We start from the raw sequence: 24,438 nt of genomic DNA on the forward strand, positions 1-24,438 counted from the left end.
AGAAGGAAAGGAAAGGAAAGGAAAAAGAAAAAAAAGGGAAAGGGAAAGGAGAAAGGAAAAGAAATCTTCACAGAAATTTCACTTAGTATGGCTGAATCTCATTCCCGGGTTCCTTGTCCCAGCTGAACAAAAGGCTCTACTGGAGGTAGAGAACAGCACAGTGGCTTACATCACTGGCTCTGAAGGCTGCCCATTTAATGACTGGATGTTCTCAGGAAAGTAACTTCATCCCTCTGTACTTCAGCTAGCTCACATGTAAAAAGACAACCATACAACAGTACTTTCCTCTTCAGTTTGATGGGAGAATTAAGTGAGCTAATATGTGGAAAATGCTTAGACTAATACCTGATACATTAGAACAATTCAAAAATAAAGCAATGCAGACACAACAAATTACCTCTTCTCCTCCTTCATCTACTAGTGTCCAGTTCCCAGATGCAGGTCCTGAACAGGATGGCTTCCACTCACTTGGCTTCATATGGCACATAAACTCTGCCCGATTTCTAAAGGACAAAGGAAATGACTCCAATTGCATAAACACAGAAAGCCCCAATGAGTGCATTATAAATCTAGTACACACCCCTTAAATACCTTAAAGGAATAAGAACTACTGAAATCAAGAATATTAAAACCTCACCAACTTGTGTAGAGAGATCACAATTCTGAGTTAGTAACAAAGCAACTGCAGTAAAGCAGTTACTTTATTACTAGTAAGTTCTCATTCCATGGTGACACAATACATATGAACTACCAGGAGTAGTGGGACATGCCTGTAATCTCAGCTATCTGGGAGCATGAGGCACAAGGTTCTCAAGTTCAAAGTCAGCCTGGACAACTTACTCAGACCTGGTCTCCAAAAAAAAAGTTTCAAGAGCTGGTGTTGCAGCACAAATAGTTACAGCCCTGACCTAGCACAGGTTCAATCCCTAGTACATGAATGTCTATCCAGCAAGAGATAGACAGACCTGGATTTCTAAAGTACCTTTACTCAGACCAGGCTTACAAAATGTTACTGGAGAGAGATGTTTAAGCAATGTGCTTTACTGAATTTAAAAAAAAAAAAGAGTAATCCTAAGGTAATGCAGAGGCTTAAGCCCCAGAGCAGATATCAATGCAGAACATCTGTGAGTGAAATCATACTACCATATGATGGAGCTGCCACTGTACACAGCCAGTAAGGGAAAGGAAGAATTCCTACCAGCCAACTTTCTCAAGCCATTGAGATATGAGCAGATATGACTGAGACAGTTTCTGTTCAATCTTCTCTTCTTTTTGCTCTGAAAATTCAACCATTCTGGGTATCTACCCAGAAACTTTTCTGTCTAGTTTTATAGCTCTAATACTGTACTTTCAAGTAGACAAGTGCCAATTACTGGTACTTCTGTATTCCTAGGTATGTGGCACTTGTATGTTTTCACTTATGAACAGTTTATCAGTGACCTTAAACTTTTCTCCCTACAAAGCAGGTCTTCTTTCCTTGCTATTACTGCTGCAAATGCCCTCCAACCCAAACTCAAAAATCTAGTTATGTCTGACCCATTCTTTTCCTACATTATTTAATCAGCTACTAAATATTTTCCTGGAAAGATGAAAATATTTTCCTGGAAAGATGAAATTTGGGTTCCCCTCCTACTACTATTACCCTAAAGCAGGTTGGGAGGTAGATAAGACTTCCCAGGCCATGAACAGTGCTTGTAACACTGTTCAGGGTTGCCTTTATACAGACCCTGCCTTCTCCCCAGCCAAGGACATGCTCTCTTGAAATCAGATTGGTTTCCTGGGACAGGAGAGACAGATGTTTGTAATCATCTTAAGAAAAACCACATGTAAGCAGACACAGGGGCCAGGGGTTCGATCCCCAGGCCTGCCATGCTGGCCTGGCCCCCAGGGTACGCTGAGATGGCAACTGAGACTGGGCATGGTGGTGCGCACCTATAATCCCAGCTCTTGGGAGGCTGTAAACAGGCAGATCACTATGAGTCCAATCTAGTAGTAAGACCCTGAACACCCTGTACACCCTTCCCTAAAAATACAAAAATAAAAAATAAAATAAAGAAAGAAAAAGAAAACCACATATTCTTCTGCCTCTGTCCATCCTAATTTTCCTAAAATACAACTTTTACCCCTACTGAAAAACCCTCCACAGTTACAAAGGCCCAACCATCTCAAATCCAAATATTTCTGCCTTAAAGACCTTCGATTCTTTAACCAACCTAGTTATTCAGCTTTCTGATCACCGCCTGAACACACCTGTCCTCAGTCCTCTGTCCAGCTAGCCAACTGGTACTGGGACCTTTGTTCATACTCTTCTCGGCACCTACACACTTCCCTGATCTTTTTCTCTCACTGAAAGGCAACCCACTCTTCAAAGCTTGTACATCTACGATAGAATCCTCTCTGCCCAACTCTTTATTCTCTCACTGCTATTGCTATAATCACAGATTTATACTTTGGCACTTCAATTTCCCTGTCCCCTCATCCTTGTCCAGCACCAAATAATTTCTTTTAAGGAACATATCATTTCTTTTGTCTGTACCACCTTTTACAATGACATATATAAGAAAAGCGATGAACCCACTAAAAGGGGAAACTAAGTTAAAAGGGAACTTTTAGATAGGTTACCAAACTGAAAGAAAATCTGCAATGTTAAGTCCTACATTGCTGATATTTCCCTTAGCAATTCTTCTTTAGCTCTAGACAAATAAAGAAGCCAGTAGTTTGCTAAAACACAGCATTTCAATTTCTACTTCACAAAACCCTTCCACACTTACTTGACAGGAGACATCAGCAGGGCAAGGGACTGCATGAAATGAAAGACCCCTGATGGGCTGTTCAACACTTTGATCTGAAATCAGCAAAGGAAAGAGAATACTGTAGAACACCACAATTCAAGTGTCCATAAGCTTATTTCACAAGTGCTCTAACAATAAAGTCGCTGTCAGGAGAACAAAGCTGAATCTGATCCTAATCCGTAAGAGTGAGACACAGCTCATGGATTACCTGGCATCACTGCTTCAGCTACACTCAAAGAACACAGACAGCTAAGCAATTTAGACCAATTACCTATAACACAAGATTTGGACAATAATGCTACCTTAATTGGCCCTCGCCTGTAATCCCAGTTCTTGGGCGGCTGTAAACAGGCAGATCACTACGAGTCTGATCTAGTAGTAAGACCTTAAACACCCTGTAGCCTCTCCCCTAAAATACAAAAAAAAAAAAAAAAAAAGAGAGAGAGAAACAAAACAAAACAAAACAAAAGCAAAATTCCCCTTCATTTTTATTTATCTTTTTAATCTTTTATTTATTTGGTACAGGATCTCGCTACACAGCTCAGACTCGTACTGATCCTCCTGTCTCAGCCTGCCCAGTGCTGGGATTGCAGGTATGCACCTCCATGCCCAGTTTCGGTGGCCAGCACAGCATGCTGCACTAGAAATGGAAACTACTAAAATAGGTGGGTCCTATTTTACCCATACCAAGAGTAGTATGAAATGAATTAGTTTAGGTAGCTATGCTCAAGCACTTCAGAAAAAATAGCCCCAGCAAGCCTTCCCACACAGAAAGCATACAGAATTAAGTACTACTAAAACTACCAAGCCAAACTACAGCTGAACATTTTCAATTCTGTCATAATCTCATCAACTACTGCAGGTGGCCCAAGAAATTTCAGCAAAGTATCTCCTACAGATATACAGATCTATTTCAGTAACACTATCAATAGTTTTAAGCAGTTTCTTTAGGATAATCATTACTACAACTTTCACCCTAGTCCCTCACAGTCAGAAAGAAACAAGTCTTACCTGGATGAAAGGTACAGCCCACTTACTAACACCAGCAGGGCATCGAAGAATATGGTTTAGGAGGAAGAGGTGATCTCCAGGACAGCCAACTCTTTGTAACACGGAAACCTGAACAATAAAGACCTCATTGCTTTAACTAATTTAAAAGAAGAATTTATCTCAGTATCTAAAACTATTTACCCCATATTTAAGTACCAGCAATCACAGAATAGCCAAACATAATATACACTATTTACACCAATATACTCACTGGTTGAGTTTCTACCACAGAGGTCCATAGAGCACTATGACTATATGATAAAAATATCCTAAGCAGTTCCTATGCAAGTCTAATTTTTATTGTCTGGCAAATTACAAAGCCTATGTAACCAGCCATATGTGGCTAGATAAAGATCAAGTAATTTACTCTTTTTATTTGGCAATAATTCCTCAGGTCCAAATGAGTATGGCTAGAACATCACCCCATGTTCAACAACTCTAGCTGAACCCAAGAAAACACACAAGGAAGCCCTATGAAAAAACAGAACCAATAAACAAATACCCACTCCCTCTGCAACACAACTAACATTGTTCTTAAATTCTCCAAATTCTGACACCCATCCTCTTTTCTCCTAAAAAAATTTTCGACTTTAGACTAAGTTTAACATTAAATATGTGATGTAAGAAAGAATATTATATGCAAAATGTGCTTAAATCAGATGCTTATTTTGTGACAGAGCACCTAATCTTCTGTCTGGCATATTTCTCAACTGCCTTTCCTTCTAAAGTTGAACTCTGAGCTGAAGTGGTATGTTTACTAACATACCACTCACTACAGAAGAGACTTTAGGCTCAAGAACACACTGGATAAACAACTACATGTTATGATCAAAGACAAGTCACTAACTCACTAAATGAATTAGCTGAAAAAGCTACTAAAGACAAAAATATAGCAAAATAAGAGAGAATTCTTAAATTACTAGGAAAATCAAAGGTCTACTATGTCTGTTTCTGTATCCTTACCAATTTTTGCAGCCAGAGAAGAATATCATCATAGAACTGAGTGTCTTCATTTACTCGCCTGGTAAACATAAACAAGACACTAATGCACTCCTTCAAGTGGCACAGATCAGAGGGAAGGCTTTCTGTTGGTTTAGAAGCTATATAAAACAGAGAAATAAATGAGTCCCACATAAATGATCTTGGGGGAGGAATTTTGGTGTTTTCATTTAAACAAAACAATTTAAAATGTTTAGTTCAAACAAAAATCAAAAAAAGGAAAATAAGTTCCATCAAGATATTTGAATTTCTAACCAGGCTTGGTGGCTTGTACCTATAATCCTAGCTACTCAGCAAACTCGGTAAGAGTCCTAAGACACTGTGTCAACAAGGTAAGAATTGCTGAAGATGTAGCTCAGCATTCTCTGTTCAATCCCCAAGACCAGCAAAAAAAATCCAAAAAAGTATTTTAATTTCTACTAGGTAAGTATTTCAAAATAAAAGAAACTAAACTTACACAAAGTAAAGAAAGGGGAGCTGAATTTTTACTTTTAAAGGACCCTAGTATCTTTCCCAGAAATAAAAACTGCATAATTCCTTAGCATGTTTCCATCAGCTGGAATCACGAGGGGCACCTACATGAACATCTAAGCAGGCAACTTGTACCCCTGGTGGCATAAATAGATCCAAATAGATTCAATTTTTTCTTGGTTTGTTTTTTTGTCTTTTGTTTTGTTTTTTAGGCAGGATCTTGCTATCTAGTTCAGGCTGGCTTCAAACTCATTATGTAGCTTTGCCTGACTTTAAACTTAGGGTGATCCAGGGGCTGGGGAGATGGCTCAGTAGAGTAAGTGCTTGCCTGGAAAGCACAAGGGCCTGAGTTCAATCCTGGTTCCACAAAAAAAAAAAAAAAAAGAAATAAACTTAGGGTGATCCTCCTGTCTGAGTACACTCGAAGTGCTAGGATTATAGGCTGCATCACCACGCCAGTAGAGACATCACTTTTATCAGTCTTTTACCAATAAAATTAATAGAAAATCTATATAAATGGACCAAATCTAGTTGGTTGAAACTGCGTAATTATTGCACAAATATAAGTATTAATAGCACTCACAGCAATTAGAAGTTATTGCAAAAGTGAACAAATTTGTTTTATTAAGTTAAAAGAAATCTGTATTTGTGATTAAGAAGAGTATTTTATACATAAAGGCAGCTGATTTGTTCAGAGTACAAAAAATACTACAACAGCCAATGTTTGGCTGTTTTTATAGCTACAGTGGCACCTATATTTTTAGATCATTTTCAGTAACATTCTCTTCATTGTTTACCTGCACTTCTTGCTGATCCTAAATAAGCTTTTATAAACTGAGTGCTTTGTCAAGTAATTGGCATACATGACATTTTTTCATGGTTAATGTTTTATCATTAATTAATTCTAGGGACTGGGGAGATGGCTCAGTAGAATAAGCGCTTGCCTGGCAAACGCAAAGGCCTCAGTTCAATCTCCAGCTCCGCAAAATAAATACACAAACAATAATTAATTCTCTAAAGTTTACCACATAAGTCTTCCAAGTATCTATTACTGATATACGTAATATACATTTACAACTGCTCTATCACAATTGGCTGTATTATAATTTTTATATCAAAATGTTTTAAGGAACTATGATTATATCTGATCTGCTAAATCAATGCCTTTCTTTGCATTATTGTAATTAGAGACATGCTGAGATGCAATACAAGCCACCCAATGGGACAGTCAGGTATGCACCACCAGTGGTTTAAGCCACTTAACAGGAGAGGTGACTCAAATCAGGGCTACCTGACAAGAAGATATACAAAATTATGGCACTGTCATAAATGTGTTAAAACATAAAGATGAAAAGTTTAGATCATTACAGATCCCCCATTAAGCAGAATAGTCCAACAAGCTAGACAAGCAAAAATGACACGCTAGAAAGAGAGGATGAACAAGTATTCTAAGTTTTAAAATCTAACTCTATTTGGGTCAGGTGTGGTGGCACAAACTCATAATCCAGGCACTTGGGAGGTAGGAGGCTGAGGTAAGATGATCATTCTGAGTTCAAGGCCACCACAGGCTATATATGTGAATTCAAGGTGAGGCTGTACTACATGAGGCCCCCACCTCAAAAAAATGGTTTCTATACTCTACTTGGTAACACAAAATATCAAGTACATAGAACATCAAGGAACATTACTAATAAGTGAGGTTTTGGCATCCTAGTAAAGCAGAGAATGACAGCCATAAGGAAAGGAGGCTTAGCACTGCTCCCAAAAAAATATCTCTAAGACAGATCAATTAGACCTGGAAAAGGCAATATTAAACTACAAGCACAATTTATATCTTGTAAGATCAACTGGTATAGTCAACTAAAACAGTTTGTGCACAACTATATTTTTCCATTTCATTCAGTACTAAGAAAGGATCAGCACTCCATTACTTTACAAACCTTGGCCTTGTTGATGAATTGCTAAAGATCTCAGAACAGCTGAGCTATTGAGCAAGGCGTAGATGTAGGACTCCACTTGCAGCCTCGAGAGCACAGAAGTGTAAGAATGAAGGGCCATGATTTGGTGGAGGTGTTCAGATTTGGCGTCAAATAGCATCTTCAGCTCCTCCAGTGCATTTTTATTCATCTCTACTCTCTGGTAGCGATGATAGCCCGAAACTTTCACTTGATCTGCACAGATACCCTATCAGTGAATAAAAGGGTAAAATATGAAACCTGTACTCTTTGCATTTCAAGCAATTGGGCAGTAGGTATGTAACATACAGGTTTTGGTATCATTTCCAAAGAGTTATTAATCATAAGGAAGGGACAACACTACTGTGCAAGAAATATCAGCGAATAAATAAATGATCCATGTGCCACAGAGACCACTGTCAATTACAAACACATCTTTAGAGACAAGTAACACTAAGAGTCAGTGAGGAAAGGTACAGGAAAACAACAGAGGCGTGTCCCTAAGACTCTCATATTAAAAAAAAAAAAAATCTTACTATATTTTATGAGCATTGAGGCCACTATGATATTCCTTCAGCTTCAAGTTACCTCAAAAGATCTCTGGGCCTACCCTCATTATTCTCTGCAGTTCTGCTCAAAAGAAACCTCCAACTGGTATAGCAGTAGATCCCTATAATCCCAGGATTCAGAACACTAAGGCAACAGGATCACAAATCCAAGCCAGCCTGCACTACAGAGAGAGACAGTCTCAAAAAAAAAAAAATAAATAAATAAAGGAGGGGGGAGAGAAACTTCCCTCCTGTCTAATACTAATTCCTCCAACTCTGTTCTTGATTCTATCCTTTTTTTCAGTATTTCCAAATGTTTCCCTCTCCGCTCTCTCCTTCCTATATACAAAGATGTTTTCCAACGATGATAGTTAGAACCTCCAACACCAAGCTTCTCAAGAGTGATCTTTTTTTTTTTTTTTTTTTTTTTTTTTTTTTGCAGAACCGGGAATTGAATGATCTTGGGGCAGGGGCGATAGCTCAGTAGAATAAGCACTTGCCTAGCAAGCACAAGGGCCCCGAGTTCAATCCCAGGTTCTGCAAAAGGGGAAAAAAAAAAAAAAAAAGAATGACCTTCTCTTCTTTGCCAACCTTCCTAGGTCACTATAAAATGATATTATCCTCCACAGGATCTCACCTGAAGAATTTCCTTGTTTCATCTCTCAGCCTTAACACTCTCCACCCATCAGACATCTGTGGCATTAAAATAAATGATATAAGGGCTGCGTTTGACCTGGAAACATGCCATTCTGGCTTTGACAGCATATATGTGCTAGTAATTGCTTACACTGCCTATTAGTATCTCTTACACAGAAATCCAGTTTTCTAGTTTCTTTAGGAAAATACAGCAATCCTGGACCATCACAACCTCACAGCTACTATCTGCCAGAACTCAAGAACACCTGCCCCCAGTAAACCAAGCATGAGCTTTCCCAGTGACCCTTGTCCTACTCAACCTGCTTCACTCCCACAGGTACAGGTCCTGCCTTTCCATTTGATTGTGTAAAGCCTGCACTACTCTGGCCTAAGATGTGGTTAGTGTGGGTACAAGGAGCAATGTGGGTCTGGACAGCATCCTAAGAACAGCAGCTCCATGGAGAATTCCCCAGGCTCTTCAAACTTTAACAGAGCACAAGTCAAAATACCTGTACAGACACTTGCTCCTCCTTAAAATGCCACAGCCGGCTTTTAGCATTTTGGCAATCAGATGACAGAGTAAACAGCTCAGCTTCGGCCAGGAGCAACTGCTTCCTACATCGTGAATAGTTCAAAAGCAGCTCATAAAACTCATGCCTGTCCTGATGAGCCATGCTGTCAAACTCTTCTAAATATGACTCAATATTCTCCAGCCATGAACCAGGCTCCAAGACCTTCAGCTGTTCTTTAGTAAATGGTATTAGTTCTGGTTGAGATGGGAGTTCTGGGTAGAGTCGCTCGTTACAGAGCAAGGGTTTCACAGCCACAAAAGATTGTACATCTGCAATTTCTGCTGGCAACTGAGGATACAGTTTCTTCACTTTAAGGGACTGAGAATTTTCTTTGGCTTCATAAGAACACTGCAAGCCAATGTTTTGAAGTATTTCTGAAGAAAAAGTCAGGGCTTCTTTCCTATTTTGAGTTTCTCCAACTTGTAAATTTTCCATTTCCTGCTGAGTACAGGAAAAATCAGATAGTAGTGTGCTTTCTGAAGATCTACATTGTACCAAGATGTTTTCTTCTCCTTCTAGAAAGTTCTTGGGGGTTTCAATTTTATTGCCCATGTTGAAGCCAGAGTTCACCTCTGACATGATCTCAGCAACCCCTACAGAGGCTTTGATTTCTTCTTCTTCTTTTAGGGGTCCTGGGTGACATGTCAGACAACCATCATTGTCTATGGTCAGGGAGGTGAGTGGTATATCAAGCATTTCACTTTCATTGTGTCCACTGACATCACTCTGGAGCTGGGAATCACTCAAGATCTTCAGATGGTCTCCTTTCAATTCACAAGCCAGAGGAAGAATTTCCTGCTCTTTGGTGGTTTTTGGAAGGGAGATTTCAGACTCTTCTGTCCGAAGGGTTTCATATTTCTTCTTTTCCTAACAACAAAATTTGATATGAAATCATGTAATAGTAATTAATGCTTTCAGCATAAGGAAGTTTTAAACAGTACATGAAACCTAAATCTTATCATTTAACAAATGGAATATAAATGCACTTTATAAACAATATGTTTCATATTCAATATTATCCAACTTTGATAATCCAATTCTGATTAATTCAAGGCTCAATTTGGATATTCATTAGTCTAATTCGAAAAGAAAAAAGTATCACAGCAGCAAACTATGATCCAAAACTGGGAAAGTCTTAACTAAATTTTCCATCGTTTTGCTACAGGTTAACAGAACAGCTAGCTACTTAGGCTATCAGAGGTTTGTCTTCATCTTGACTAACATATTTACTCCAAGTTCAAGGAAAAAAGACTGGGCAAATTTGAGCACCAAAAATAGCTAGAGCATTAGATTATAACCTACAAAATAAAATAAATATGCCCGACCCCACAGTAATGACCAGTTACCTGACATTATTTTTTAAAATGCATGGGAGGGGCTGGTGAGATGGCTCAGTGGTCTAAAGCACCTACTTAGAACAAGCTAAGCTAAGCAAAGTACAGGGACTGCGTGGTTCAGCCTGCCCCGCCCCCTGGTGGGCTGAGCTGGCCACACACACACAAAATAAATAAATAAACAAATTTTTTTTTTAAAAAGAATATTAAAAAAAAATAAAATGCATGGGAGTTAAGAATAGTGGCACATGGGGCTGGGGAGATGGCTCAGTGGAATAAGCGCTTCTCTGGAGAACACAAGGGCCTGAGTTCAATCCCCAGTTCCACCAAAAAAAAAAAAAAAAAAAAAAGAATAGTGGCACAGACTTAGGATTCCCAATCTCTGGGAGGCTAAGGAAGAAGGACCCAAAGTTCAGTCCCCACCTGGACAATGTAGCAACTCAGTGAACAGAAAAGGGGTCTTAAGAGAACTTTTGAAAATCAAATATGGGCTGTCAATGAGTATGCATATGACAAATTAATGGCTCTTAGGAAGCACAAAAAGAGCTAATTAACATAATAAACTATCCCTCCAACTTCCCAACCATTCCTGTCAGGGAAAGACTAGAACAGAAATCAGGCAGGGAGCAGAGACTGGGAATTTGAAGATATTTCAATTTCTATTATCAGCTTTCCAGGACACATTTCAGTTCATCCTTAGCAAACACTGGATGGTCTTACTGTTGTAGGCAGCCGAGTTACATAGAAATATTCTAGGCAGTCAGACAGGGTCAGGCCCCCAAGGAGACAAGATGGAAGACAAGGTGATTTTACAACTTGGAAAAGACAGACACTCCCATATGGGTCACGCCTGAAGAACAAGACAAAAAGAAGAAGCACAAGACAAAAAGAAGCACAGCTACATACTTCCCTAGGGATGGGAATCAGGGATTGATATCTTAAATAGGTATCAATCACCTTGAAAGAGCCCAAATGAGTCACTAGTCCAACCCCCAACAGAAAGAGACCCTGTCCTATATGCATGTCCACTTGCTACATGACTTACTTTCCCATTTGATACTGGATTTAATCAATTTTACTTGAGCAATGGTGCTTGTTTTGTTTTTTTTTTTTAACTTTTTTTTTTAATTTTTTTTAATTTGTGTGTGTGTGTGTGTGTGTGTGTGGGGCCAGCTCAGCCCATCAGGGGGCGGGGCTGGCTGGCATGTGGTGCTGGGGGATTGAACCGCGGTCCCTGTGCTTTGCTAAGCTTGTTCTAAGTAGGTGCTTTAGACCACTGAGCCATCTCACCAGCCCCAGCAATGGTGCTTGTAATCTCATTGGTTGAAAATTGTTTTGTTTCACCTCATGCCCAACTAAGCAAGTTCCCATGTCTTCTCCACCACCTTAGACCTGCCTCACCACATGGTTTTCCTCTATAAAAGTCCCTGGAAGAGACAACTTCCTGGGAGAACTACCCGCTCAGCACCCCCCTCCTGTCCCTCTCTCGGGACAGGAGCTTTCTTTCTCTCAATAAATATATTCTGCTCATAACCTCCATTTGTTCCTAAAATTCATTCTTCAGTTTTAGAGAACACGAACTCATGCAGGTCAGGTGCATAGATCATTTTTCCCTATGTCATTTGGCTCCCTGTATCATTACTACTATTAAGCTATTGGTATTTAGTGTTTAATATTAACTATAAAAAATACTTTCTATGATTACAAATTTCTCTACTTTTACAAAGTTCAAATCTAAGAACATGCTGTTCCTAACAGGACACCGTGGCAGTGCACACATGTAATCCCAACACTGTGAGACCCTCAGTGTTTCAAAAAGAAAAAAAGATGTTCTTAACTCAGTTTGCCAAGATCAATGAAAAAAGATCCTCAACATTGGGAAGTATTTTAGCAAAGAATGATACTAAAAAAATGAAAATATTAGACTATCTCAAATACCAGGGAATGATTACCAGATACCTAGTTGTGGATGACCTAGTAACATGAACTCACCTAGCAGATGACTAAGAGGAATGTAGGCTAGCTGCTGGATAAAATCCACAAGCCACTCAGAGCACATGACACTATCCACTTCCTGAAAAGAGCCTTAGAACTACTTTATGGCTGTCTAAATAGCCATAATTACACTATAAATCATATCACAAATACTAAAGGTTTGGCCAAGCCACAGCCATCATTGAGAAATGTATCTGTTTACTCTAAAAAAATTAGTTTTTTTAAATTGACAAATATAAGGGCCTAGGGGCCGGGAGATGGCTCAGTAGAATAAGCGTTTGCCTGGCAAGCACAAGGGCCTGAGTTCAATCCCCGGTTCCACCAAAAAAAAAAAAAAAAAAGGGCCTTGCATGGACTTCTATTTTTTCATACTTGTAAGAGAAAATTTATCAAGAGTATATTTTAAGTAACAAAGCTTGGAAATATGCTTCAATACACTGACATTTAGTTCTCCATTCAAAAAACACTATCAACTGACTACAGGAGCTAGAAATGGTACTGGAAACAAGACAGTACCACCCTCCAACTCACAATCTAAGGAAGAAAAAGAAATGTTGGCAAAGTAACTACAAGTTAGATAAGGAACACAAGGCCAAGCATAGAGGAGGGAACAGCACAAGGTTGATAAGGAAAAGTTTCTAGGTCTAAATGTTGTAGGCAGCTAAATTAGATAAAAACATTATTGGCAGTCAGACAGGGCTGGGCCCACAAGGAAACAATATGGAAGACAAGGTAACTGCAATAGAGAGACACTGTTGTAGGCCAGACTTCAAGAGTAAACAAATGCAGCCACATTCTTCCCTAGGGATGGGCATCAGGGGTTGATATTCTAAGTAGGTATCAAACGTCTTGAAAGAGCTGAGTCACTAACCTAACCCCCAACAGGAGACCCTGTCCCTATTCAGGCCCACTTGCTATGTGAATCACTTCCCTTCCCCCATTTGATTCTAATTTAATCAATTTTACCTGAGCAATGGTGCTTGTAAATGATAGGTTCAGGCCCTAGTATAAATTGCTAAAATCATTATGGTGGTCATCTAATACAGCCAATGCCCTCAAACAAAAGCTCATCTTCCCCAAGATCACCTCCCCCTTCTTCTCCAACTCAGTCCAGTATATGAATTCCTTCCATCCTTCCTGCCATCTCAGCTCCCAATCAGCTCCTCAGGTATATATAGACATCCCCTTCAAACCCCACCCCAGCAAAAGGCCATAAAAGCCTCAGTCTCCCTTTGTTGCAATAGAGAGAATTTATCTTCCCCAAACTCTTTCCAGGTCCTCAAAGAAAGCCCCTATCCCTTCTTCCTTGTGCTTGTTTCTCTGCTGTGCCCCCGAATACTTGAAAAGACCTATCAGTAATCTCCTCAGTTGACCATAGTTTTATCCCACCTCATGCCCACCTAAGCAAGTTCCTATGTTTTCTACCTTGAAACCCCCATACCACATAGTTGTACTCTTATAAATATTCCTGGAAGAGACAGCTTTCTGAGTAACCGGCTCAGGTCCCCCTTCTGTCCCTCTCTCAGACAGGAGCTTTTTTCCCCAAATAAATATATTCTGCTGTTAACCTCCATTTGTTCCTAAAATTCATTCTTCGGTTTTAGAGAACACAAACTCAGCTGGGTACCTTTCACACTGGGAATTCCACTCCCCTATATCATAAGCATTGCTTAAACTAAAAAAATACATGAAAAAAAAAAAAAAAAAAAAACAGGGCCAGGGAGATGGCTCAGTGGAGTGACTAAAAAAAAAAAAAAAAAAAAAAAAAAAAAAAAAACAGGGCCGGGGAGATGGCGCAGTGGAATGAGTGCTTCCCTGGCAAGCACAAGGGCCTGAGTTCAACCCTCGGTTCCGCAAAAAAATAAATAAATAAATATTTTTAAAAAATACATGCGCAGTCAGCAGCTAGATGAAGAGGGGCTATTAGAGGAGTTAGGGCACACTAAACGTGCAAAGGCCTTGAAGCAGAAAAAGCATACCAGTGATAGTGAACCTTTTAGAGCTTTCAATGATACAAATAGTCCACTGCAGCATGGCATGTCATAGGACTGCCACCACTAACACAGAGTCAAAAGAAGAGTGATGACAAAACTAAGCTGAGGAGGGTGAGGCCAGATCCTTAATTACTCCTTCGAACTCCAGCCTCTGGGAAAGGAGGAGAATGAACAGTAAAAATGAATGTGAAGAAGCCAGCTCAACAGAATCACAAGAATCTCTCCTAGAGGGAGGTCATGGTAGCTACAATGGACAAAACTGGAAAGAATTAAAATATTTAGGAAATAAAATTGGCAAGATTCAGTGACTGGATTTGGAGAGTAAGAAAAAATTGCATTAAAGATCTCTAGTTTGGGCTGGGGAGACAGCTCAGGGGTCTAAGCACCTGCCTGGCAAGTGCAAAGTCCTTGTGTTCAATCACCAATGCCATGTGCCCACGTGCTAGACCCAAAATGGGGCATGGTGCACACCTGTAATCCCAGAGCTGTGGAGGCTGAGACAGGAGGATTACTTCAAGTCCGAGCTGCACAGTTAGACCCTGTATCCAATAAATAAATAAATATTTCTTGTTTTACCAAAGAAATCCAAAGTGATTTCTATAATATTCTACCTAATTCAACTGCCTACAACAATGGGTAGCAAATTTTTGCATCTCCAAGATCCAGAAACCAGACACTGAAAATGACAACTTGTCTAATAAAAAAATAGAAGCAGATCAGTAGGTGATGGGTTAGGGCCCTAGTATGAATTGCTGAATTATTATGGTGGTCATCCAATATGGCTGAAGCCCTTAAAAGAACAGCTTACCTTCCCCAAGACCACCTCCCCCCTTCTTCTCCAACTCAGCCCAGGATGCAGTTTCCTTTCACCTCTCCCCCCACCTCAGGGAAGGCCCCAATCAACTCCTTAGGTATATCTAAACATCCCCCTCAAACCTCACCCCTGGCAAAAAGCCACAAAAGCCTCAGCCTCTCTTTGTTCCAATCCAGAGAATTCCTTATCTTCCCAAATTCTCTCCATGTCCTCTAAGATAATGAAGCCCCTTTCCCTTTATAACAAAGCCCCTTTCCCTTTTTCCTTCTGCTTGTTTCTCTGCTGTGACACCGTCAAAACCTATCAGTAGGAACTGGGAAAAAAAACACTAAAAGAAAAACCTAGAAGTGGGGCTGGGGAGATGGCTCAGTAGGATAAGCGCTTGACTGGCAAATGCAAGGATCTGAGTTCAATCCCCGGTTCCACCAAAAAGAAAAAAAAAGAAAAACCTAGAAGTTACAGACAATAGAGAACAATGGTCCACAACTCAGAAAAAAGAAGGAAACAATTTGGACTCTCCCCAGCTCTTGCAGAACATGAGGAGGGAAATTCAACTCCCTAGAAGCAAGGTAAGAAGATTTAGAGAGAGAGCAGTGGAGCCTATGGCCTTTGAGAGCTGCAAGAACATGGAGGTCTGCTCTGAGGGGAGCACTACCCACTAAGAAAAGCCTCAAACTCTAATGAATTGAAAAAGCAGTACTTCCAAAATCATTTCTAGAAACTAGCATCACCCTGATACAAAACTAGAAAAAAACCTGTTGTAGTCTGGTTTACAAGGGAAGGAATTTAATACAAGACATAATTTATAGGATTATTTTACAATATTCACCCAAAATTCATCAAATGCAAAAGAATGCAGGAGACCAGTTAACACAGTGGAGACCAAATGAATCCAGCTGAGGGCCTGGATCAGATGGCAATGTCCTTCATGAGTCCAGCTGAAGACCTAAAGCCTCTGGCAATGTCCTCCACGAGTCCTGCTGTATGCCTGGAGCCCCAACAATATTTCATGCAAGTCTATATCAAAGATCTGCATTGGGAAGGCCCTAAGGTCAGTGGTTGAAGTTAGACAAGTCTGCACCAGCGGGATAAAGGATCTATGCCAGCAGGCTGAGGGATCTGCACTGGAACCAGGAAGCAATACGCAAGGTAAAACCAGAGGTTCCCGAAGAACCACAGTCATCCTCAGCAACATCAAAGACCAATGACAACAGCCAAGTTCATATCCGGAAAACCAACTTGATAAGCTTCTCCAGGACAATCAACAGCACACCATCCTCTCCAGTTCTCCTCTTGTGCTACTGACAACAATCCTCACATGGATCCTCTACTCCCAGCATCACACTGATTCAGTTAAACACTACAAGATTACCACTAGTTGTTAATCCATAGGGATGGGCATCAGGGACTGATATTCTAAATAGGTATCAATCCACCTTGAAAGAGCCCAAATGAGTCACTAGCCCAATCCCCAACAGGAGGAGACCCTGTCCCTTATTCATGGCTGCTTGCTATGGTACTCGCTTCCCCATTTGGTCCTGGATTTAATCAATTTCACCTGAGCAATGTTGCTTATAATCTCATTGGTTGACCATAGCTTTGTCCCACCTCATGCCTACCTAAGTGAGTTCCCATGTTCTCTACCACCTTAGACCCACCTCACTGCACCGTTTTACTCTACAAAAGTCCCTGGAACCACCTGGTGTTCCCGGGGACCACCCATTCAGGCCCCCCTCCTGTCCCTCTCTCAAACAGGAGCTTTCTTACCCCCAATAAATATATTCTGCTCATGACCTCTGTGTGTTCCTAAAATTCACTCTTCAGTTTTATTATTTTTTTTTTACTTGTCATAATTTATTCATTTAATAGCTCTGTTTTTTTGTTTAAACATAGCTTATACTCAAAATAAACATATTTATATCATTTCTCTGTCTATCATATGTTTTTATTTGTGTAGCATTCTGAATACAATGATTTGTGAGAAATTGACAAATATATTGACAAGCATAAACCAATATTGTATTTGAATTATTTTTTTTTTATTTTTCAACAAATAATACACTGCATATATTCTTCTTAGTGGTTAATTACACTCTTCAGTTTTAAAGAACACGAACTCATCCCAGGTCAGGTTGGGAGATCATTTTTCCCCTATGTCATTTGGAGGTCACCTACCTGTCATCATTTTTTACACTGTATCAGAAAGATCCTACCTCATGACCAAACAGGTTTTATCCAGGGATGCAGGGATGGTTCAACACAAGCAAATCAGTAAATGTAATACACAAACAGAAGGAGAAAAATCACATGATCATCTCAATAGATGCAGAAAAAGCATTTGAAAAAAATCAACTTCCATTCATGGTAAAATCTCTGAAGAAAACAGATATTAAAAAACCTTATCTCAATCCAACAAAAGTCACTTACAATGAACCAAGAGTCAACATCATTATTAAATGAGCAAAAGCCAAAAGCTTTCCCTCTAAGATCAAGAATAAGACAAGGATGACCGTTACCATAATTACTGTTCAATAAAGTTCTTGAAACATTAGGTAAGAGTTATCAGGCAAGAGAAAAAAAAGAAGTATGTGTAGCAAAAGTCAAATTGTATAGATTTTGCAGATATGATCCCCTACATAGAAAATCAAAAAAATTCACCAAGATTCCTAGAATAACCAAATTTAGTAACATAGCAGGATATAAAGTCAACACACAATAATCAATAGCATTCCTATCCACCAATACCATTCACAACAGCATCAAGGGAAACAATACCATTCACAACAGCATCAAGAACAATTAAATATCTAGACACTAACCTAACCAAGAAAGTGAAAAACCTCTACAACAGTACTTTGAAAAAGGAGACTTAAGAGAACATCAGGGGCTGGGGAGATGGCTCAGTAAAATAAGCGCTTGCCTGGCAAGCGCAAGGGCCTGAGTTCAACCCCCCCAAAAAAAGAGAGAACATCAGAAAAGGAAAAGATAATCCCTGTTCCTGGATAGACAAAACTAATACAATCAAAATGGTCATACTTCCAAAAGATATCCAGCTTTAACACACTCCCAGTCAAAAGAGCAATAGCACTCCCCATACAACTAAAGAAGACAATACTAAAATTCATGGATGTAATCAGAAAAGACTCAGAAAAGCAAAAGCAATTTGGGCAACAAGCAAGGCAGAAGTATCACAATTTCACACTTACAAAAACAGCAAAAACTGGGGCCGGGGAGACGGTTCAGTAAAATGAGGGCTTCCCTGGCAAGAGCAAGGGTCTGAGTTCAATACCTGGTTCCGCCAAAAAAAAAAAAAAGCAGAAAAAAAAAAAAAAAAAAAAAAAAGACATGCACTGGAACAGAATAGAGGACAAAGAAATAACTCCAAGCACATTCAGCTACCTGTTCTTTCACAAAAGGGCCCAGAACTTGCACTGGAAGAAAGTCAGCTTCTTTAACAAAATGTGTTGAGAAAAGTGGCTTTCCACATGCAAATAACTGAACTATACTAAACTAAACTAAAAATGGATTAAAGATTTAAATATTGAAACAGAAATGCTTAACATGCTGGAAGATAAACTAGAACTCTTATAGATGTACGCAAAAACTTTCTAGATAGACGCCAAATTGCACAAGAGATACACAAGAGTCAACAACTGGGATCATACTGAAGTGAAAATCTTCTACATAGCAATGCAAACACAGAGTACAGAGATGACCTACAGACTGGGAAAAAAATATTGTGCCAGCTATTCCTGAGAGGACTAGTATCTATAATATATCAAGAATTCAAAAAAATTAGAATCCCCAAAATAAAAGACCCAATCAAAAAATGGGCAGCTAAAATGAACAGAGACTTGCTCAGAAAAAGAAATATAAATGGCCAATAAATACCTGATAAAAATGTTCAACATCTATGGCCATTAAAAAAATGTCAACCTGCAAGACATGGTTACCACACACCTGTAATCCCAGCATTGGAGAGGCTGGATTGCTATGATTTTGAGGCTACTCTGGGCTACACAGTGAATTCAAAGACAGCCTGACCTGCCTAGTGAGACCCTATCTCAAAACACACAAGTGCGCACGCTCGCACGTGCGCAATTCAAAGAACACCCAGATCCCATCTTACCCCATAAAGAATGTTTATTATCAAAATGCCAGATAAGAAGCCAGGTGCCAGGCGTGGTGGTGTACACTATACTCCCAGTATCTGCCTGTAATCCCAGCACTTGGGTTGGGCAGGAGTAGGATTGGGGGTTGGGCAGCAGTATCGTTGAAGTTCAAGACTAGCCTTGGCTACAAAGTGAGCTCAAGGCCAGTCTGAACTGCATAGTTAAGATCCTATCCCAAAAAGACAAAAACAAAATCAGTTAAGAAATTCTGGTGGTTTCAGTGAAAAAAAAGAATCCTTCCTCATTGCTGGAAAAGTAAACTAGTACAACCTCTATGGAAATCTGCATGAATATTCCTCAAAAAACTAAACCATAAATTCCATTCCACCCAGCTATCCTTCCAGGTGTCTGTATTACAGTGAAACATGCATACCCATGTTCATAGCAGCACAATTCAAAATAGCTGGCCTCAATCCTCCTGCCTCTCAGGCTCCCTAGTACTAGAATTATAGATGTGTGCTAGCATGCCTGGTTGAAAACGTGGTGGAATATAAATATATATTCTATTTATATATAATAGAATACTAATCTTCCATAAGGAAGAATAAACTTGAGTCATTTGTAGATAAATGAATGAAACTAGAGAGCAAATAGTGAAAACATACTGGAGGGCCAGGGATTTAGTTCTGCAGCAAAGCACCTGCCTGGCAAGCAGGAGGTTGTAAGTTTGATTCCCAATACCAATAAAAAATTTAAAAAGTGAAGACATACAACTTTAACTGTTGTATGGTTTCTCTGAAATGAGAAACACAAAACAGAAATAAAGAGCAAAATAGAGGACAATAGGAAAAAAAAAAAGATGTAAGCAGGGGAAATGGGGGGATGCATCCAGGAGGGAAGGAAAAGGGGACATAAGAATTAGGTAGTAAATATATATATTTACTACCTAATGAATGTAATTATAAGGTCCTGCAAATAAATACTAAAATTTAATAAACAAAAAATAACTAAGAATATAAATTGCTATGTATTTATATAGCAATGCTGCCTGAAATGTGTCAATAAAATAAGCAATTGGCTTTTTGTAATTTAAAAACCTAAGATTTTTAACTTTTTAATTTAGAAATTCACGTACACAAAATAACTTGAGAGAATCCTCTTTAATGTTTTTAAGCATTTAAAACATTCTATCAATGACAGACATGAAGTAATTATGAAACTATTGTAGAGTCATGATTTCTCGCTCTAACCCATTTTCTTGCTAACTACATAATTTGGGGGTATCATTTAACCTCTCTAAATTTTGGTTTCATCATTTACTTAGAGAAAAAAGTCTAGAGATCAAGATTCTGTTCTCCAGCCCAAATGCCTATGAACTCATGAATGAATAAACATGTCTTTTATATAATGGAATACTACTATGCCATAAAGGATACACTTGAGATGTTTCTTAAAAAAAAATGAATGCACCTTGAGACCATACCCTTAAATGAAATAAACTGGACACATATGTGTAAATACTGCATTGTTTCTCTGGTGTGAGAAACGGAAAGTGTCAGGACCAAAATGCATAATACATTTGGGAAATAGGAAGAAAATGTTCCAGTGGAGGGTGAACAAGGGAGAGGGGCCTGAGGAAGGAAAGAAGGGAAAACTTTAAAATGTGAGAAAAGGAAAACATGGAAACAAAACTTTTGTAAATGGGAAAGGTAAGAGAGGTTGAGGGGAGTGGGAAAAAGTGTTGTATCATGTACAGGAACAAACTGTCTATGAATGTGATTGCTACATATGCCTAAAATAAAATCTGATTTTTAAAAAAACATTCTGCTCTCTACAGATAATGTGTATGTACTATGTACAATTTTGCTCTGTATTTGGAGATCTTATGTATGGCTAACCAGTGATTATTTTTTTCTTCCTTCACTGCCTAGATACTTCTTTACCAAACAAAAAAAAAAAAAACACTATTTTCTTTTTTTCAGTCTTTTTGAGACAGGGTCTCCCTATGCAGTTCAGGCTGGCCTTGAGCTCACTTTGCAACCCAGTCGAGTCTCTAACTTGCAATGATCCTCCTGCCTCTGTCTCCCAAGTTGCTGGGATTACAGATATGTACCACCACATTCAGCTAAAATTATTTTTCTTAACACCATTTGTTTATCGATCCCTGCCCCTGGGACACGCTGAGAGGGTGATTGAGACTGGGTGTGGTGGTGCACCCCGCAATCCCAGCGTTTGGGAGGCTGAAAACAGGAGGATCACTCAGAGTCCAATCTATGTAGTGAGACCCTGCAGAACCTGTACTAAAGACATTTAAAAAAAAAAAAAAATGTTTGTAATCCCACCACTTTGGGATTACATGAAAAAGTAACATGTCACAGACTTGGGTACAATGATTTGCCTAACTCCGTATAGTGCTATAAAAACTCATCACAGTGAAAAGGATCCACATAAACCACAATGGCTTACTAACTATGGTACCGATTACACTATTAAAACTTTGTTCCCCCCCAAAAAAAATAAAAAATAAAAATAAAAATAAAAACTGTGTTCCCATGAAAAAATCAGATTATGCCATCATATTTAGGTTAACACCTGTTCTAAAACATCATCCACTTCTGAAAAAGGAATTTTTCTGTACTTGTCATACCATTCTCATGGTTTACTTAACGTAAATTCTTGTCCAGGTAAAGGAAGACTTTTAGGGGTACCATTTAATCTGTCCTCTCTAGAAAATACATAACAACAAAATAAAACTACATCTAAACAAATCAACTCAAAAGCACACTAATATTACATACAGCTCAACCCCGGTAATAGGAAAAATTCAAATATGCTCCTACTGTGAAACTCCTGCCTTAACATCCAGACAGAGGCTGGGGTGATAGCTCAGTAGAATAAACGCTTGCCTGGCAAGCGCAAGGGCCTGAGTTCAATCCCCGGTTCCGAGAGAAAAAAAAAAAAAAAAAAAAAAAAAAAAGAAAAAACATCCAGACAGTCGTGCTCCACCGTAAACAACCAGGACAAAGAGAGGTAAACACAAGTAGCGCCAGGGTGGCCCTGAATTCTGCAAGAGAAGAGGGCTGGCACAGCACGACAGTCTACTTTATAGCTGCTGCTCTCTCGACAGAACTCGGTCAAAAAATAACTTCTCCGCACGGAGGAAAGGTCTCTGCCCTCTTTACGCATGGGAGAAACAAGTGCTCCGTGTTACGGAGGAAAAAAGAGGGAGTCCGAGGCGGGGATGGGGGAAAAATAGCTGCTTCGCAGTGGGAAACCAGACTTCTTCGGTGAAGAAGGTAAGAAGGGAGCTAAAAGGAAGAACGCAGCGATCAGAGCCAGGAGAAAGCAGGGAACGGAGACAGCGCGGCCGGCGGGCGCGGGGGAGGGCCGCGCGCGGGGCCCACACCGATGGGCGGCGGGGTCGGCCCCTGCAAGCGCGGCGGAGGATGCGGACTCGAGGGACGGCAGTAGGGCCGGCTGGGGGGCGCGGAAAGAGAGAGGGGACGCAGAGCGCACAGGACAGGGCCCCGGGGGCGGGCAGGAGCTCACCTTGGGTTTAGTCCGGCCGGCCTTGGCCTTGGCCCGGCGCTGAGGTTTCACCGCCTCGGCCATAGACCCTGCCTCCGCGCCGTCGGCGTTTGTTTTGGTCAAAACCCTGCGCCTCACGCAGCCACCCAGTTCCGGCCTCCTAGAGGTCACATGAGCGAACTTCAACCACTCGCCGACAAGAGGCGGCAACTCAGCACTTCTACGGACAGCAACGTGGGTCAAACCAGTTCGAAAAGCATTTGTTTCTGCAGCATGTGGCCCCGCCCCTCCCTGACCGAGCCACGCCCCCTGTCTAGAAAGAGTCGCTTCCAAGCTGCGATCTGGTGACTCTACCTGCGCTCCACAGAGCCCCCAGTTCGCTCAAGAAGATTGACAATCTTATTTTCATCCTAAAATGAGCAGACTCAGTCATCTTAAATGTAGATCTTCACTGCACTCAAGGAAATAAACCTCGAAAACCAACAGAAGTGCACTTCATTTTGTTCTGAACTCTAGATCTGGGCGTGGTGGCTCAGGTCGGTAACCCCAACGCTCCAAAGGCTGAGGCGGTGAGTGGGATCGAGAGTTTAAGGCCAGCCTAGATTGCATAGTGATTCCCTGGGAGAGCGGGCTGGACTAAATACAGCCTGCCTCAACAGAAAGGAGGGAGGGAGGGTCATTCCTTTTCGGATGTCACAGAGATAGAATGGACTTTTTTTTTTCTTCGTTGTTTGGGTTTGTGTTGGTCTCTTGAGACTGGGTCTCCGTTTGTTGCCTAGATCGGCCTGGAATTCGTGATCCTGCCTCTTACCACTGGAATGCTGGAATTGTAAGGGTGCGCCCTGTTTCGCTATGCAATTCAGGCTGGCCTTGAGCTTACTTTGTTGCTCAGGCTGGTCTCGAACTCTAACAGATCCTCCTACCACAGCTTCCTGAGTGCTGGGATTACAGGCGTTAGCCACCATGCCCAGCTCGAGTTATTCTATCCCAGCTCGAGTTATTCTAGTTTGAATTTTTCTTCCCCCGGAACCGAGGATTGAACTCAGGCCCTTGGGCTTGCCACTGAGCCATCTCCCCAGCCCCTCGAGTTATTCTAGCTACTTTGTTTTTCTCTCTTTTGTTTTGTTTTCATTTTTGTTTTTAGTTTTGATAGGTATGTACCGGATTTACCTCCTGTAGTCTGTAATAGTTTTCACTCTAATTTTGGGAATGAGATTACTTTTCAATCTCATAAGAAAAACATCCTAATCAATTAAAAACAAAAAAAATCATAAAAGCACTATAAATTTCATACTATGACAGTCCAGCATTGAATATGACGATGATGCATAAAATAGCCAACATCTGACATAGTGCTTGTCATCACAGAAGTTGTAGAAGCTACCCAACTCAGGAAGCAGCCCTGGAAGGGGAAGCAGGGGTCCTTTTTTTTTTCATCTAAATCTTCCTTAATCCCCTTAGAAAATTTCATTCATTGTACAATCTACAGTCTCTGTTGCCACCTGGTGGTAATTCTCCAATGGTGAACCCTCTTTCAGGTGGTTCAGAGAAGTCATTCTACAAATACTGTAGTTCACTACTTCCTTTTTATCTCTCTGTAGGAAACATTATTTCTTTTTTTTTAATTTTTATTTATTT

The 24,438-nt window shown here is 40.1% G+C and overlaps 1 protein-coding gene across 2 annotated transcripts in view; it reads right to left on the reverse strand.

The window, feature by feature from the left end:
* Positions 1–22,920, reverse strand: part of Epg5 (ectopic P-granules autophagy protein 5 homolog) — a 121,170-nt gene extending 98,250 nt beyond the window's left edge. For both annotated transcript variants that reach the window (XM_023714574.1, XM_023714568.1), the window contains exons 1-7: positions 22,822–22,920; positions 8,961–9,890; positions 7,253–7,496; positions 4,806–4,942; positions 3,804–3,911; positions 2,772–2,845; positions 398–503 (exon numbers count right to left, since the gene is read on the reverse strand). In XM_023714574.1, the coding sequence (XP_023570342.1) occupies positions 398–503; positions 2,772–2,845; positions 3,804–3,911; positions 4,806–4,942; positions 7,253–7,496; positions 8,961–9,890; positions 22,822–22,884 (1,662 nt within the window). In that variant the 5' untranslated portion in view covers positions 22,885–22,920. The remainder of the gene's footprint in view (positions 1–397; positions 504–2,771; positions 2,846–3,803; positions 3,912–4,805; positions 4,943–7,252; positions 7,497–8,960; positions 9,891–22,821) is intronic.
* Positions 22,921–24,438: the final 1,518 nt, after the last annotated feature.

This window comes from Octodon degus, unplaced genomic scaffold (genome assembly GCF_000260255.1).
Source record: "Octodon degus isolate 3935 unplaced genomic scaffold, OctDeg1.0 scaffold00003, whole genome shotgun sequence".
Classification (NCBI taxonomy): domain Eukaryota; kingdom Metazoa; phylum Chordata; class Mammalia; order Rodentia; family Octodontidae; genus Octodon; species Octodon degus.